Consider the following 17,848-nt stretch of genomic DNA (forward strand, 5'->3'; position numbering starts at 1 on the left):
ACTTTACTTACATTTACCCAGTTTATTATAAAGGATACAAGTGAACAGCCAGATGAAGAGGTACATAGGACAAGGTAAGGAAGGGTCTCCATCACAGGAACCTCTGTCCCTGTGGAGTTGGGGTGTGTCACTGCAGGTGGATACATTCACCAAGTTGGAAGCTCAGCAAATCTCACAGTTAAAAAAGTTTTTATAGTGTTCAATATCCAGCACACCTTCTCCTCCCTGGAGGTTTGAGAGTGGGTCCAAAACAAAAGGAACCAAAGCTTCCTACCCTTTGCTCATTCAGGTGACCAGCCCCATCATGGGGCCATCTGGGGGCCCCACCCTGTCACCTCATCAGCATAAACTCAGGTGTGACTGGAGGAGGCTTGTTATGATTAACGGAAGACACTTCTGTCACTCAGGAAATCCAAGGGTTTTAGGAGCTTCTTGCCAGGAACAAGGAACAAAGCCCAAATATATTTCTTTTATTGTACCACAGTTGGAAAGGAGAGAAAATGAATTAATTAACTGCTGTTATTTTATTTTTTTAACTGCTGTTATTTTAAATAGTCTTATCTCAAACTTTTCAGAAGCAAAGACCATGACTTCAATTTCAATTGTCCTACAGTATCAACCATTGTGCCAAATAAGTAATCAATTCATAACAGTAATATCTTGCATTCACAGAATGCTTCATAGCTTTACAAAGTTGTCTCAAATGTATTATCTTTGAATCTCACACACTTGTGATGGTCAACATTTTACAGATGATCAAACTGAGGTCCTGAAATGTTAAGTTACTTAGCCAGTAAACATATCTTAGAAGAAGCAGAGATATAATACAAACTCAATTCTTCTGATTTAAATTCCAGTCTTTGTCCACGTCACCAAAGATACTAAACTGTACGACAGGTGACTGGTTCTACCTGGTTTGGTCCTAAATCATTTAATTTCTCTGGGTCTTATTTTCTTCATCTGAGAAATGGATCATTAAAGGATTTTCATTTCCAAATCTTAAGATTCTATTATCTCTAAATTCTCTTCTAGTTTTAAAATATCATTTAAATGATATCATTAAAATATTGTTTAAAATACCACAACAGGGGTGCCTGGGTGGCTCAAAAGGCTGGGAGTCTGCCTTCAGCTCAGGTCATGATCCCGGGGTCCTGGGATGGAGCCCCGCATCAGGGTCCCTGCTCGGCGGGGAGCCTGCTTCTCCCTCTCCTCCTGCTGCCCCCCTGCTTGTGCTCTCTCACTCTCCCTGTCAAATAAATAAATAAAAATTAAAAAATAAAATAAAATACCACAACAGTTGGCTTTTCCTTTGCACCGAAATGTCAACAGTGGAGATAGTCAGTAACCATATTTTCACTTTAGAAATGTTCCTAGAAAGCCACTAATTTAGGAAAGACACAACATTTAGTAACATTGGCAAATCCCACTGGTTTCCATTAAAAAAAAAAAAAACAAAAAAAAAAACACCAAACACTGATGTTTCTAAGGAAAAGTATGTAATATACTTTACTAATTAGTTTTGGTGAAGAGTAAGTAGGGATAAAAGACTCCCATGACATCATACGTGTTAAAGGAGTACTCTAAAAGTAGAGGGGGTGTATTTGTGAAATGTTCTTGATTTCAGGAACATTTCAACCAGACATGTACTTCTTCTCAGACCATTAACATTTCTCTCTTAGAAATTATTGGAATCTGCACAACTTCCTTCTCCTTTTCTATTTCAGGATAGGAAAAGCATGTGGGTAGGCTGGAATACTACTTCTTAACCCTCCGTAGGAGAGCATTATTATTGGATAAATCAAGAAATAACAAGAGTCAGGCATCGGAGGGGAGGTTAAGCTAGTAGGTAAATTATACTGTTTTCCAACATTGAGATTCTACAACTTCATTGTTTACCCCACCCTAAAACTCATGGCTCCCAGTAATATGAGATGTCTATAACCCACTTTATAAAGCCTCTAAATTCAATATAATAATTTGAAAAGCCTACTCATCTCCACATTTGATAAAATACTTCTTTCCCCTCCTTTTAAAAAGTATCTAGATGCAAAGTTCTTATGTAATTACACAAAACAAATGCTTTGGAACACAAGGCCCAATCTGAAGCATTATAGGCCTCAAACATTTAATGTCACAAACTATTCATTTGCCTACACTTTTGCGGATACATCACTGATCTGCAGTAATGACTCTTCGTAACAGCAACATTTTGTAATCTTTTTTTGGATTGCTATACTTAGTCAAATATTTATTGAGCGCCTACTATATGTCATGCACTATGTTAATCATTTAGTTTCACATAATTCTTAAAATAAAAAAGGCCATTCACTGAATTTTGGTTAACTTTACCCTTTTATAATGAAATAAAAGGCGCTTCCTTTGTTTCTCAAGCAATAAAAACCTCACTAATTCACTTTCTCAACTCCCAAGTTGTAGAGATATCAAATACAAGAAACGTGTTGTTTGTTTGTTTACAACCTGCTTTCCAATGGAGAAAATAATGCAATTCTGTTGCAGTGACATTAAAAACAAAACAAAAAAACCACCCTGGGGTGCCTGGGTGGCTCAGTTGGGTAAGCCTCTGCCATCTGCCTTTGGCTCAGGTCATGATCCCAGGGTACTGGGATGGAGCTGCGTGGGGCTCCCTGCTCTGCCCCTCACTCATGCTCTCTTACTCTTTCTCAAATAAATAAATAAAATCTTTTAAAAAAAAATCTCAAAAGTTACTTATAACTAGGAAGAATAAATACAGGAAGATTTCAACAGAGGAAAACTTACAAACACTGAAATGAATTTGACTTTCTGAACAGTCCCAGGAATCAGACCAGCGCCAAAAGGTCGAAGTCATAGGAAAGTAGATGTCAGCTCAAAAACAAAATAACCCCCTCTTTCGAACAACTTTTCTAATACTTAAAGCTGGTTTGAATACTGAAATAGCTGCTCTCAGGACTACTTGCCTGGAGGTTGTAAAGGAGACTGAAGCACTGGAGGGAAAGTTGAAATACTTTATAAAGTACCTGTCAACATGGATTCCATAACTAACATTGCTATTACGACTTCCTTAAACCCGACAAAACGGGTAACAATGAGTTCTTTCTGAATCCAAGAAGCAGGGTAGTCAAGGTTAGGATTCCTGCTTTTTCACTTTCCAGTATGACACACAGCCCTTGAAAAGAGCTCGCAATGATCTGCTGTCCAAATAAATTTGGAGGAATCTCCTACAGGACCTCCCATTAAGAAAACGAACCTTTCTATCCTGGAATGTTCCCCCCCCCACACACACACCCTCTTTTTTTTTGGCAAGGAGGGACAGAGAATTAGGACTCCGAGGACAGAGATGTTCTGAAAGGCGGCGCACTCCCAGGAGAGGAAGTGGGGAGAGCAGTTCCAAGTGAGATCCTACACTGCGTGGAGCGTGGAAGGAAAAGGAGAGGTCGGGGTGGACGGAGTGAAGAGTAGAGACCAGAGAGCTTGCCGGCGTCTCGGGTAATGCCTGGTGATGGCGTGGGGTGTGTTCACCGTGGAGAGAACCCAGCGGCTCGTGGGCACAAGGGCTGAAGAAGCCGAGAGGCTCAGGTGCCGGACAGCACGCATGCGCGGGCCCGTAGCCGCGGCAGTCACCTTCTGGGTCAACCGCCCGGGTCTTACGCGGCGCCGCACTGCAGGCGCCTCCCGCCCCAACGAGGAGGCCTGACTCACTTTCTTCTCCTTCCCGCCGCCCGTAACCCGGCGGCCAAACCAGGCCCGCGGGGCCCGCGACGCCAGCGTCGACGGCGGCTGCGACGGCCTCTGGGAGCGCGTGAGGCTCCGGGGTCGCTGCGGCGATTGGCCGGCCGCGGCGCCCGCTCCCATAATGCAGCGCATGGCGCGTCATTGAAGAGAGACCATGATGGCGGCGGCGCTTGGGCCCCCAGAAGTGATCGCTCAGCTGGAGAACGCGGCCAAAGTTCTGATGGTGAGTACACCGCGACCCCCGCACCCCAGCATCTGCGGGCCTCTGGCTGGCTCTGCCGTGCCAGGCCTTCCCGCTCGCTAAGCTGGCGACCGGCAAGGGCCTCCAGGGAGCCCTGGAAGTGGAGGAGGTGGCGGTGGCGTGGCGCAGGATTCTCCATCCTACTTTCCTTCTGCCTTCGTTCCCCCCTCTTCCTGGGGCTGTCCACTTCCCCTAGGTGTCTGGCACTCCGGTCGGGCGACGGAATATGGTACTGAAGGAAAAAGGGTTTCCTGTGCCACCGTCTTCACCGTACGCCCTGCCCAGCAGACTGGGTCGAGAGCGAGGCGCGGGGAGTGAGGTCCGGGTCATCCCCGCAGGGCTTTGGTCGGGGGGCAGTGTGTGCGCCGCTGGGGAGTTGGTGCCAGGAAGGAAGGAAGGGATGGTTCAGCCCAGGTGCTGTTAGCAACCCTTGTTCCCTTCGAGCATGCGGGTCCTCAAGCTCTTTCTCTGACCTGCAGCCACCTCTGGGGTAACCGCAGCCGCCAGCACGTGGAAGGACCGGCAGGAGGGAGGGAGGGAGGGGAATTTTTGGGACCAAGGTCATTGGGGCAAAAGTACCAAGCTCCCTGTGGGTCGCGCATTAAGGAGAGCTGAATCTAAGGTGCTCGTTGACTTCGTTCTTAACACTATACAGTGAACAGTTTGATGAGTATGTTATTTGCCCAGGGAATTTGAGAAGGCTGAGTTAAAGGATAACAAAAGTATTCCACGCAGAGAGTAGAAGTAAGGATAAACTATATTCAGTTACTCAGTAAACTGTATTTGTTGTTGTTGTTGTTTTTTTTTTTTGGAAGTTAGAGGCTCGGTTGATTGCTTGAATTGATCCAGCCTTTCTAAGAATCGAATACAGCTAGCTTCGTTTTATGTATATATGTATGTATGTATGTATGTATGTATGTATTTAACTAACTTCTTTCCTTTTCGTTCGGTGCTTGGATTATATGTTCGAGCATCACGTTTAAAAGTATTTGAACTAATTCTAGCATAGTTTGTAGTTCCACTTACCAAGTTTTGTTTTCACACACAACACCAGATAGCTCATGAAATTTAACTAAATTTAGAAGTCTAATAAAAGCAGGGTTTATTTCCTTCATTATGAGCAAAGCTAAGTGAATCGTTTTGTCAGAAAACTGAGTAAAGTTTTCAGACTCTTCCAAGTTAAGTCCAGAAGAAACTAGCTAGTATTCTCCTTAATAGAGGTTCTTAAAATACCTGACTTGGTGTTTCCTGAAATATCTGAAAAATTTCTAGGAGCCAGGGACCCTATTGAGACTCTGGAAGGAGTATGTGACCCCAAAAAACACTGCCTTAGTTCTTATATTGATAGGATAAAATTAGTGTCTTGCACTAATTAGCACTTGTGTTTGCCAGTACCAGTACCGTCCCTCTTCCCTGGCAAAGCTGATTTTATTGTCTGTAAGGGAGTAGCTGAGAAGAATAGCAATAAGTATTGTTTATTGAGTGCATACTACATCCAGATACTGTGTGTGATGTTTTACATACTTTATTAATCCTTGCAACAGCTTTACAAGGTTGAGAGAGTTTAAGTGGCCCGGATTACATAATTACTAAGTTGATGATTTAGGTTCAGAACTCAGATCTGTCTGACTCTAAAGCTGGGTCTCTTTCTACTCTACCTCACCACCTCTTATATATGTTGTGTAGATATCCATTTACATACTTTTTAATCTTTCCAGAGAATAGTATTGAAAAAAAATGTTATTAAAAATAGGAAATTTGTTTTTCGAAGTTCCCACTTGTCACAAATGTGGACCACAAATGTGTAGTAGGAGTAACAATTACTGCATTATTTCTCGGTATGAAAGCTGAATTCCAATTTATTATTAGTAGTAACAGCTTACATTCATTAAGTGCTTACTATGTGTGAGGCACTATGCCAGATGCTACCTTATTTAATTCTTACTAACTATGAGGTGGTAATTATTACTTTCATTTTCATTTTATAGACTAAGGGACTGAAACATGTAAATGCTAGATAATTTATCCAGATTTACAAGGAAAGTTGTAGAGTGGGGACGCCAACTCAGATTTGTGTGTTACCAGTTTGTGGCTCTTAACCTAAAGGGCAGTGCGACTAGAAAGCAAGTAAATAAATTCATTTGGGGATAGTTAAGATTGTTAAATCTTCAACTATTAAGCATTAGAATATTTTTAAAAAGGACGAATGATTTTAGCACTTACCCATCATCTGAGGAAATCTCGTTTATAGGAAATTGCTATATATTTTAATTGTTAATATGTTTTGGGATTCAAAGTAATTAATGATGTCTTTCGCAATCATTTTGCTTAATTTTTCCATTTGGTATCCATATATTTCTTTTATGAAATTTGGTGTAGAGTTTTAGTGTGCAGAATAATCTCAAGACATCTTTTAGTACAGAGGCCTTAGTCCACAATGGATATCAGAAGGAAATTGTAAGCAAATTTTTTGGTGCAAGCATACATTTTTGGTAATAGGGTTTATAGCTTTTATCAGCATTTCTAAGGAAGTAGAGACCTGAAAAATAAGAACCTAGTCTAAGCATTCTCCCTTCCATTCTACAGATGGGGAAACTGAGGTTCAAAGAGGTAGAAGTGACTTGCCGAAGGTAGGTCACAGAACAAATTAGTGAGAAGAGTGATCCAGAACCTAGATCACCAGACTCCTATTTCAGAACTTAATAAATTTTTTACTCAGCCATGTTGCTTCTCAAAGTCAACATATTATAATACCATAAATGTTACATTTTATTGCTTGATGGGAAATTTTGAAATGTGTTTTTGGATATTGCAGTTGCTTCATTGTAAATATCTATATTTAATCCTATTTAGGTTATTGGATAAGCTGCCAGATAGTGTATTAGACCTTTAGAATGAAAAATATATTTATTGATTTTATAGATCTTAACACAGTGATTCTCCCCCTGCCTCAAGTAGTAACAGGGAGTATTTTCTGTAGATGCTTGCAAATACTGCTTAATCTTCTGATTTAAGACAGTGAGGTTACTTGCTAGAAAATAAATTTGAAGGTGAAAAAACTAGAATGAGAATGGACTTCTGTAGGTTAGCAGCTGTGCAAGTGAAGTTATCTATTCTGAAAGCATTGTGCAGATGGAATATTATTTAAATAGGTCCTGAACGTTTCTTCTGCAAAAAAGATTCCATTTATTGGCTTTTGCTTAAGATACCTAACCCTAAATTTTTGAGAGTATATTAAATATATACTAGAGTAAGTAAAGTTGACCACACTTTAGTGCTAACATTCTTATTAGTGAGAGTCTTCTCTCTGACTGCATGAATTTAGTATGTTACATTACAGACCTGAAAATTTGGTGTTGTAGACACATTTTCTGTTATTTAAAATTATAGCAGTAATACTGGAACATATTTTAAAGTATAGCACAAAAATACACAATAAAAAATGAATCTCCCTCTTCTTCCTTTCCCCACTCTCAGTCCCCCTTCCCTAAGCAGTCTGTATTAAGTTTGAATATGCCTTTTTTCCTGTGCTTTTATAATACACATTATATAGTTTTTCTTTTTTTTTTTTTTACATGAATGAGAATACTATAAATATCCTTAACTTAAAAAATTTTGCAGATACCTTTCTGAATAGTAAGAAATTCAAGTTGTGCAGAAAGGTGTATAGGGGAAAGTAAAAGTTCCCTAAGCTCCCATTGCCTTTTCAGACATGACTGTTTCTTGAGTACACATGTTAAAAATCTCTAGGCGGGGCGCCTAGGTGGCGCAGTTGGTTAAGCATCCCACTCTTGATTTCGGCTCAGGTCATGATCCAGCCCTGAGTTGGTCTCCGTGCTCAGGGCAGAGTCGGCTTGAGATTCTCTCCCTTTCCCTCTGCCCCACGTGTGTGTGTGTGGGGGTGTGTGTGTGTGTGTATGCGTATGCATGCGTGCGCATACACACTCTCTTAAATGAATAAATCTAAAAAAAATCTCTAGGCATATAAGAGCATACATACATCATTTTTATTTTTTATTTTTTCATTTGTTTGGTTTCTTTTTATACCATGTAAATATTTATTTGTGGATAATTATAAATCAGTAGGACCAGCATAAAAGTAACACAGCGTCTACAATGCCGATAGCAATTTTACGATTAGAAACACATCCAACATAGAGAGTACGTAGGGCTGGTAGACCCCAAGGTTAACAAAATCATGTCTGAACCTCACAGAGATGGTCATTCCCTCACAGCTGGGACCAAGGGGTGACAGGGACCTTGTTCTGAGGCTGGCATAACTGCCCCCGCCTTCAAGAAGTGCGCATATCATTTTTAAAATGTATATTTTTACACTACTGAAATTGTGTAATCCGTATCTTCCTGTGCCTTTCTTTATTCACCTCCTTGTGGATGGATTGTAAAGGAAGTTTATTTCCATTTTGTGTGTGTGCGTGAATAGATATAAAATGTAGGATGTGTTTTAATTTTAGAGACATCATAATGGAAAAGTATAGTGTTCTTTTAGTATTAATAGCATATTTGTTTGAACAGTAAACCTGAAAAATGCTTTATTTATTTTCTTGAATTTCTTGAATTTCCTATTTTGTTTTCCTGGCTTGCTTGAGCTGTTAGGGATTGTCCTTTGTGAGTGTGTGTAGTGCTAATATAAGATGTTGCAGAGTACATATGTTAACTGATACTCCAAAGAAAAATAATTTACTACAATTGTTTTAAAACCAAAATGGATTTAGTAAGTGTAAATGCAGCTTTAATTAGAGCAATTTTATGATTGGTTATCATGGTTTTTATTGTAGTGGAATCTGGTTATTATTTTGAAAGCATCTGCAAAATTGTAGTGAGATATTAAAAGTTCTTATTTTATTCTCACATCAATCCTGTGAAGTAAATAGAAGAGATATTAAACTTTATAAAGAAAATCTGAGATTCAGAGATGGTAAGTGATTTGCCTGTGGTCCCATAGCTGGTTTGGATTTGGAGTTAAGTCTGGCCATTCATTCATTCTAGAGCATTTCTTCCATATGTATTTGCTAGGCATAATGCTGTGTATGCTAAGGAGATAGGTGAAAGACATTGTTTTCAAGGAGAGCATAGTCCAATGAGGGAGAAAGGCAAAACTATTAAGCAGTTGTTAGGTAATATAATGGAAGTATATACTAGTGCTCTGAGAGTACGGAGGAGGGACATCTATCTCAGACTGAGTTGGGGACCTAGAAAAGGGCTTCTTGGAACAGGAGATCCTTAAGCGGAGTAGTCAATGAAGGACAAGTTGGAGTTTTCCAATTGGGTGAGGGGTATCCCAAGTAGAGGGATATATTTGTATGAAGGCCTGAGAAAACTGAATGCCATATGCATGGGGAGTATTTGAGCATTTATTTAATTATTTAAGATTTATTTATTTTAGGGGCGCCTGGGTGGCTCAGTCGTTAAGCATCTGCCTTTGGCTCAGTTCATGATCCCGGGGTCCTGGGATCGAGCCCCGCATCAGGCTCCCTGCTCAGCGGGAAGCCTGCTTCTCCCTCTCCTGCTCCTGCTTGTGTTCCCTCTCTCGCTATGTAGTGGGGGGAGGGGCAGAGGGAGAAGGAGAGAAGCACAGTCCCCGCTGAGCGTGGAGCCCAATAAGGCAGGGCTCCATACCATGACCCGAGCTGAAACAAGAGTAGGACACTCAACTGACTGAGCCGCTTCTATGTATAAGGTGCAATGCTTTTATTTTTTTGTAATCAATAATGAACATGTCATGAATTTAAGAATTTTGATTGTAGCATTTACTTTTCTTATTGGAAAGATGCATTATATTGAGTAAGCATTTTTCTTTTTTTTTTTTAAGATTTTATTTATTTGAGATAGAGATAGTGAGAGGAGAGGGAGAAGCAGGCTCCCTGCTGAGCCCAGCACTGGGCTTGATCCCCGGACTCCAGGATCATGACCTAAGCTGAAGGCAGACACTTAACTGACTGAGCCACCCAGGCGCCCCCATTTTTATTTATTTCAATTTTGTCTTTTAGTCTCTGTTTGGCACTAGATATTAGAATACTGGCACTAATAGTTTTTTCCCAAAAACTAGTTAGTGGGGAATTTTTATTTAAAGTTCAATTAAAGGGGCCCGTGGGTGGCTTAGTCGTTAAGTGTCTGCCTTCGGCTCAGGTCGTGATCCCGGGGTCCTGGGATCGAGCCCCGCATCGGGCTCCCTGCTCTGCGGGAAGCCTGCTTCTCCCTCTCTCACTTCCCCTGCTTGTGTTCCCTCTCTCACTGTGTCTCTCTTTGTCAAATAAATAATAAAATCTTTAAAAAAAATAAAAAATAAATAAAAAATAAAGTTCAATTAAATGTGTATTTTGCAGTTGGACTTGTGTCATACTCCACTAATTGGAACATGGCCAGTGATCCAGAGAAATGTGAAAACACCTTTGAAATCATCCATAGATACCTAGAAGGCAGTTGATAAAATTTAACAGCCTTTCATGATTAAAAATTCAATAAACTAGGAATTGACTTAAAAAATACAATAAAGTTCTTTCAAACCACTAGTAAATGGTGATATTCTTACGAGTAAAATAGGGAGTCGTAATATAATTATTACTTAACACTTGGAGGGCCTAGCTGATACAGTAAGATAAGAAAAAGGAGTAAGTACAAATATTGGAAAGAAAAGTAAAAAAGATAATTATTTGCAGGCGATATCCAGAAAAAAAAATCCAAGGAAATTAAACTATTAGAACTATTAGAATAGTGGGACACCTGGGTGGCTCAGTTGGTTGAGCATCTGCCTTTGGCTCAGGTCATGGTCCCAGGGTCCTGGGATCGAGTCTCGTATCTGGCTCCTTGCTCAGTGGGGAGCCTGCTTCTTCCTCTGCCTGCTCTACCTGCAACTCCCCCTGCTTGTGCTCTCTCTTTCTCTCTCTCTCTGACAAATAAATAAAATCTTAAAAAAAAAAAAAAAAAAGAACTATTAGAATAGTTATTTGGTCACGTGGCCAGATATAAGACATAAACGAATTGTGAGATTTCTTTTCTATCAACAGTGATCAAGTTAAATTGGAAAAAAAGACCTCATTCCTTCAGTTATAAAAACTGTAGGAATAAATTATAGAACACTATTAAACATGCAACTTTTTATGAAGAAAATTATATAGCTTATTTGAAGAATACAAAAGGAAATCTGAATTAGATGAAGGCTGTGTTCCTCAATTCAAAGAATTAATTTGGTAAGGTGGCAATTCCTCCCTCATTAATCTATAAATTGAATGTAATGTCAATCAAAATCTTTCTTTCCTCCTCACCCTTTTTTGAGGTGGGAGAAAAATATGACTAATTAATTAGAAAATATATCTGGAAGAATAGTTGTATGAGAATAACAGCATTTTTTAAAAAGGAAAATGAAGGGTTTGGAGGACTTGATGTACAGTTACTAAAATTTATTCAAAAGCTACAGTAATTGAGGGGCACCTGGGTGGCTCAGTTGGTGGAGCCTGCGACTCCCAAGACCCACATTGGGTGTAGAGATTACTTAAAAATAAAATCTTTAATAAAGTAAAATAAATAAACAATGAAAAAAGCTACAGTAATTGAAACACTGTAGTGCTGGCATGGGAAAAGAATGGAAAATTGAAAGAATGGTCCAAAAACAGAACTTTGATTAAAATGATATTTCACAGGCGCCTGGGTGGCTCAGATGGTTAAGCGTCTGCCTTTGTCTCAGGTCATGATCCCAGGGTCCTGGGATCGAGTCCTGCATCAGGCTCCCTGCTCAGCAGGAGCCTGCTTCTCCCTCTCCCGCTTCCCCTGCTTGTGCTTTCTCTCTCTCTGTCAAATAAATTTAAAAAAATCTTAAAAAATAAAATAAAATAAAATGGTATTTCACATTGTGAAGGTAACAGATAATAGAAAAACAGACTATGCTTTAATGCTAGCCACAGGTATAAAAAATTAAAACTTTCTGGTAGATAGTTGGTGATATGTTAGCCTCTGGAACTCACAAGAAATGTGGGTCCAATATATGGTAGTGTTATTTTTTTTTAATGGAAAGATCAAAATGGACATGGAAAGAACCTCAAACTGAGGGTAAAAAGTGAAGGACAGAATATATGATCTTGTTTTTGCTTTCTAAATAAAAAAAAAAATCTTTGCATATATTTGTATATGTATAGAAACAGAATTGGAAGATACATACTAAGTTTTTAAGAATGGGTATCTAGAGGATGGGATTGGAAGTGGAAAGAATCCTTTCTACATTTCAATATAGTTTGAATTTTTTACAATATAAAACATTGAGTCACACACTAATATGTCATTCTGATAAATTTGAATGTTGCATGTATTTTTAAAGTCTATGATTACTTTCTTGACTATTCTGTATTTATCTCAAAATTAAAAGCTGTCTCATGGCTGAGGCTGAATAAAAATTACATTTGTAAGTTAGGTCCCATTTCTGCAGTTTTCTTTAATCAGTGCTAGTTAAGCATAATAATCTTGCTAGCAAATAAAAGGAAGAAAACTATTTTGAGAAAGCTACTAGAAAACCAATAAAGTTTATTTTGGAGAAAGGGATATGGATTTATTCTCAGGCCAAGTTGTATTCATTTATAATGGTGGGAAAAATTAGGCCCACTATAAAATGACAAAGAGAATATTCTAAAGTAGGGGCTTTCAAAGTTTAGAAGGTGCATAATTATTCTTAGGGTGGTTGTTAAAACTGTAGAACGCTATCTTATCTGTAAAGGTTCTGATTTACTAGGCTATGTCTCATTTCATTCTTCCAACTTTAATGGCTTCCACAATAGGGTTCTGAAAGCTCAGAACCCTTGTTGGCCCCTGCCTCATCTTCCAGCCATAAGCCAATTCCTGTCTACTTTCTTTGTTTCCCAGCCAGGACTGGCTACATAATTTGTGGGGCCTCATGTAAAATGAAAATGTGGGGCTCCTTGTTCAAAAAGCAGGGAAGAAGTGCCATTAGAGGCTTTAAAACATAAAGCTTTTTCCTTTATATTTTATACTTACAAAGTATAGTAGGAGTAATAATGCTTTCTGGATAATAGCAAACTTATAAATTGTAAAAGTATTTTGGTATAATTTTACATAACATAATAAATAACATTTTATGTGGAATCTTGATTGGTCATAAGATATTTTTGGCTTTTCTACAAATTTATTAGGTCATCAGAATTTTTACTTTTAGCCAGTTTGTTTTCAGTTGGTATAATTGAAAGTGATGTCAGTTGCTCTTGGCAAATGCAAGATTGTAAATTTTTGATAATTATTTTGAATAGGATCTTTCTACTGATGCAGCTATTACTAGAGTTATATTTTATAGGCTGTGATAACTTTGGGATAAATTTCTGGCTAATTATTTACAAATACAAATTTTAGAGCTATGATTCTTACAGAATTTTTTTTTAAAGACTTCATGCTGAATTTAGTTTTAGATGTAACTTTATACAATATTTTAATGTTTCTTTTAACAATTCTTGTTACTTGTAGAGGTCATAGAAGAAACCAAAAGTAGCTTGCTTAATGATTTATGTATGATTAAATTTATATACAATTAAAGATGTGTTTTTATGCATCTTGCCATTATGTCTTCAGTTATAAAAGAAAAATTAAATTGTCTTTGTGATTAATAAATGTCTTTCATATAATAAATTGTCTTTCTGATTAATAAAAATGTCTTTCAGAGCTTTATACTAAAATAGTATCTTTTCTTTTGAATACAATTTTTATTTCCAAGCCTGGAGACTTTTGCTTTGCTGTAGAAGTTTTGAAAATCAGACTCTAAACTCTGAAGAATTCTAATAACTCCCTGAAATGCTTTATTGCAATGTCTATTTGTACAATTTTCTTCTGTAATTTACTGACAAAGTTTACTCCTTGAGTTCTTGTCACAGTGCTTAGACTGGAAAGTTAATGTTTGTGCAAGTGCCTCAGGGATAGGGTTGGGGCATGAGCAGGCAAGGTGGCTTCCCATGGTAGGTTCTGGAGCTGCTGCTAGTTGGGCCCAGCTTTGATCAGAGCCACCTTGGGACTCGTGGCACCCCAGACTGCCTTGAGGCACATGCATGTGTCCCAGGCCACCATCCTGTCTTCGCAGCTCCTGCACATGCTCTCTTGTCCCACTGGGCTTCACCTGCAAAACATAAGTTCAGAAATAAAATTATTAAGAATTTAAAAATGGCAACAGCAGAGTATCAAATTAAGCATGGGGCCTTTTAGAGAGTTGGGCCTTATGAGACTGCACAGGTCACACTCTTGAAACTGGCCTTAGGCTACAGCTTGAGGGGCTTTAGTCCATTATATTTGAGTTGCTTCCTCCTTCTGGAACTTCATGTGTATGTATTCCCTTGGCTTGGAACACCGTTCTCCCCTTTCTTCCTAGTTAACATTTAATTCTTCAGATCTTAATGTAGTTTACTTTATCAAAGAAGCCTGACCACTCTTAGGTTAAATTGTTTTTTCATAACATCATCTACTTTAGTAATATTTATTATACCTGCCATTTTATGGTATTTATTTGTACGATTGACTCATCTAGTAGGTTGTAAGCTCCATGAGGACAGGGGTTCTGTTTTTGCTTATCATTGACTCATTGTTGTGTCTGAAGCATCTAGCACATTGCCTGGCATATAGTAGACATTTGGTAGTAATTTATGGACTGAAATATATGAACAGATAGGGGAAGGCCTAGAGTATAGTGGTAGGTTTCAGAGACAGACGCAAGTTTGAATTGAGGTTTTATTACTGCTTGCTTTTTGCAAGGCATTGAGTAAGTTTTTATCTATTCAGCTTCTTAGAACACTTCTTCCGTTGCTTTTTCTCTGTCTCAGCCACGCCAGTTCTCTTTTCAGTCTTTCACTTTCCTGTTCTTCATCCTGCCCCAGGACCTTTCATATACTTTTCCCTCTGCTTAGAATGTTCTTCACTTTCACCTAACCCTTCAGGTCTCTCCACAGTCACTTTGAGGAAAACCTTTCTTAGCTTCCCTGAAAGGTGAGATTCATCTGTCCTACGCTTAGATAACTGTGTAGTTCTTTCATAACACCTGCCACATTTGAAAATTTACATTTATTTGTGTGATTAACAAATAAATGTTGGTCTCCCTTGTTAGACTCCAATATGTATTAGTTCAAGGATCTTGTTTGCATATAGTATTTGCTCAATAATATTTGAATGAAAAAAGTGCACGAATAAATGAGGAAGGAAGTACTATGAGATGAGCCTTGGGAATAGGGAAATAGGCAGGGTCTGGGTTATCTTAAGGCCTTATTTGCCGCAATAATTTAGCTTGAATTCACCCAGTAGTGGTGACTTGACAGACCTGTGGTTCGATAAGTGAAAATCTGATTGAGGGAAGCAAGATGCAAGGTAGGAAGACCAGTTAGGAGGCCGTTGAAGTTGTTCAGCAAAGAGCTGATGAAATTCTGAACAAAGTTAGGGTATGGGGGGGATAAACTAATATTTAAAAAAAATTTTTAATGCCACAGTGACTCTTATGGGAAAGGAGAATGAATACATATTTGGGGGAAGCTGGGAATACCTTACAATGGCTTGTAGAAGCTCAAAATTTCTTAACTTTTTTCTTAAAAGTTAATAGAAATTTCATTCTAATTCGTAATATATCCACGTTTTAATATAAAATTATTTGACCCCAATCTTTGAAAAAGATTAATAACGTTAAAAAGCTGGCCTATCTTTATTCTGTGGTTTTGTGGCAGGGGTTAGAAAACTAATTGGAAATCAGTAGTATGATAACTACTCAGATGAGGTATTAGAAAAATCACCCTGTTGCTTATGTTAGTAAGCACACATGGAAAATTACTGAAATTTAGAAATTGTGGAAAGGCGGTATAACGTAGAGGCTCCAGAGCCAGACTATTTGGATTCTTCTTGGCTTCCGACTAGCTGTGTGACACTTGGCAAATCGTTTAACCTCCGTGTGTCTGTTTCTTCATCTCTACAATAGAAAAATAATAGTACCTATCTCATGTAGTTAATGTTAAGAATAAATGATTTCATTTACATTAAAAGAAAGTGTTTAGCAAAGCTCCTGACACATGTAAGTCCTCTATAAGTATTGTGTTATTTTGTACTTTAATGTATCAGATAACTTTGCATCAAAGCACATAAATCAAGGCAACCTTAGAGTAAGCACTCAATAAATATTTGTTGAGTTAATTAAATTTCTAGTAGAGTAGTGCTGATAGAACTTTCTGGTTGATGGAAATGTTCTATATATCCACACTCTCCAATACAGTAGCTGGTAGCAACATGTGGTTATTGAGCACTTGAAATGGGCTAGTGCAGTGGAGCAACTAAAATTTTAATTTTAATTAATTTAAATAGCCACATGTGGGTAGTGGCTGCCATATTGGGCAGCATAGATCTAGAGTGTGGCTGTGTGTCTCTTTGTATTCATCTTCTGATTGGTAAATATTGATTCCAGATTTCAAATAATTATTAGATTCTGTCATTACTTCTGGTTGTTGCATTCCCACTGTTTAAATGCAGTATGTACTAATTTAGATATCAACTGCTGCATCTTTAATAGATTTTACCTTGGGGCACTTGGGTGACTCAGTAGGTTAGGTGTTTGCCTTTGGCTTGGGTCATGATCACAGGGTCTCAGGATCGAACCCCATGTCTGGCTCCCTGCTCAGTGGGGAGCCTGCTTCTCCCTCTCCCTCTGCCTTCAGTTCCCTCTGCTAGTGCACACGTGCTCTCTTTCTCTCTCTCTGTGTCAAATAAAATCTTTAAAAAATATATAGATTTTACCTTGTTATTCTGATTCTTGTACTAGAATCATCAAAACACATACTTCTGGAAACATTGGTGGCACATAACATTGGTGAAGAGAAGATAGCCAAATTCTTTGCTTCATAATTATAATTTTCCTTTTTTGATTTATAAACACCAATTAGAATAATCAAGACAATGAATTTTTCATCACCTTTATATACACACCTACATTTTAACATTTGTCCACTTATGAACTATATCAATTTTTTTTTTACACAGACCTAATAAAAGAGTAAGAATAAAAAATAGTGTCATATATCCTCTTAGCAAAACAAGCTGATCCAGGTTCTTGTTCCAGAATATTGGGCAATGAGGTAATTCTTGTGTAATGACTGACTGGATGAGAATACCGTCATTTCCGTTTGTCCTTGGAAGTATGTGGTTCATTCATTGATTCTTGTATTTGAGAAAACTAGGGCATTGCCATTATTGACATTGTGGTCTGGCATGTGCGTTGTGGGATGTTTAGCAGCATCTTTGCCCTTGATCCACTAGTTACCAGTAGCACTTCCCAGTTGTGGCAACCAAAAATGTCTCTAGACACTGCCAGACATCCCCTGGGGGATCAAAATTGCCTAAGTTGAGAGCCAATGATCTAGAATATCATCATCTGTAGACGCAGGGTCTGAGATTACATTTATATGATCAATTTTATCATCATAGAGTCTGTCCGTTAGAATTTTCTGCAGTGATAGGATTTGCTTTGTTGTCTAATGTGCTAGCCACCAGCAACACTTGGCTATTAAGCACTTGAAATGTGGCTAGTGCAACTGAGGAACTAAGTTTTTAATTTAAGTTAATTTAAACAACCACATGTGGCTAGTGGCTACTATGTTGGACAGTACAGGTCTAGAGTGCTGTTCTTTTGTCTTTGTGCATCATCTTCTGATTCACATCATAATTGTGTCTTGTCTGTCTTTTTCTCTTTCTTATTATGGGTGAAAATTAAAAAATTCTGAATTCTCAGCATTATTGAATGAAACCTAAAAAAAAAGGTGAATATGGTGTTTCCATATTTTATATGTTCTTGAAAGGTCATGCTATATCTTGAGCAATGTAGTAAAAGAAAAATTGAGGCTAATGTAA

The 17,848-nt window shown here is 38.3% G+C and overlaps 1 protein-coding gene across 4 annotated transcripts in view; it reads left to right on the forward strand.

Annotated features, from left to right (window-relative positions):
- The first annotated feature begins 3,508 nt into the window (after positions 1 to 3,508).
- The window catches only part of XPO4 (exportin 4), a 116,954-nt gene continuing 102,614 nt past the window's right edge, over positions 3,509 to 17,848 (forward strand). The window contains exon 1 of one of the 4 annotated variants that reach the window (XM_078070588.1): positions 3,509 to 3,955. In XM_078070588.1, coding sequence (XP_077926714.1) covers positions 3,887 to 3,955 — 69 coding nt within the window. In that variant the 5' untranslated portion in view covers positions 3,509 to 3,886. The remainder of the gene's footprint in view (positions 3,956 to 17,848) is intronic. The other 3 variants (XM_078070590.1, XM_036106629.2, XM_078070589.1) reach the window with 3 other exon arrangements.

Source organism: Halichoerus grypus, chromosome 4 (genome assembly GCF_964656455.1).
Source record: "Halichoerus grypus chromosome 4, mHalGry1.hap1.1, whole genome shotgun sequence".
NCBI lineage: Eukaryota > Metazoa > Chordata > Mammalia > Carnivora > Phocidae > Halichoerus > Halichoerus grypus.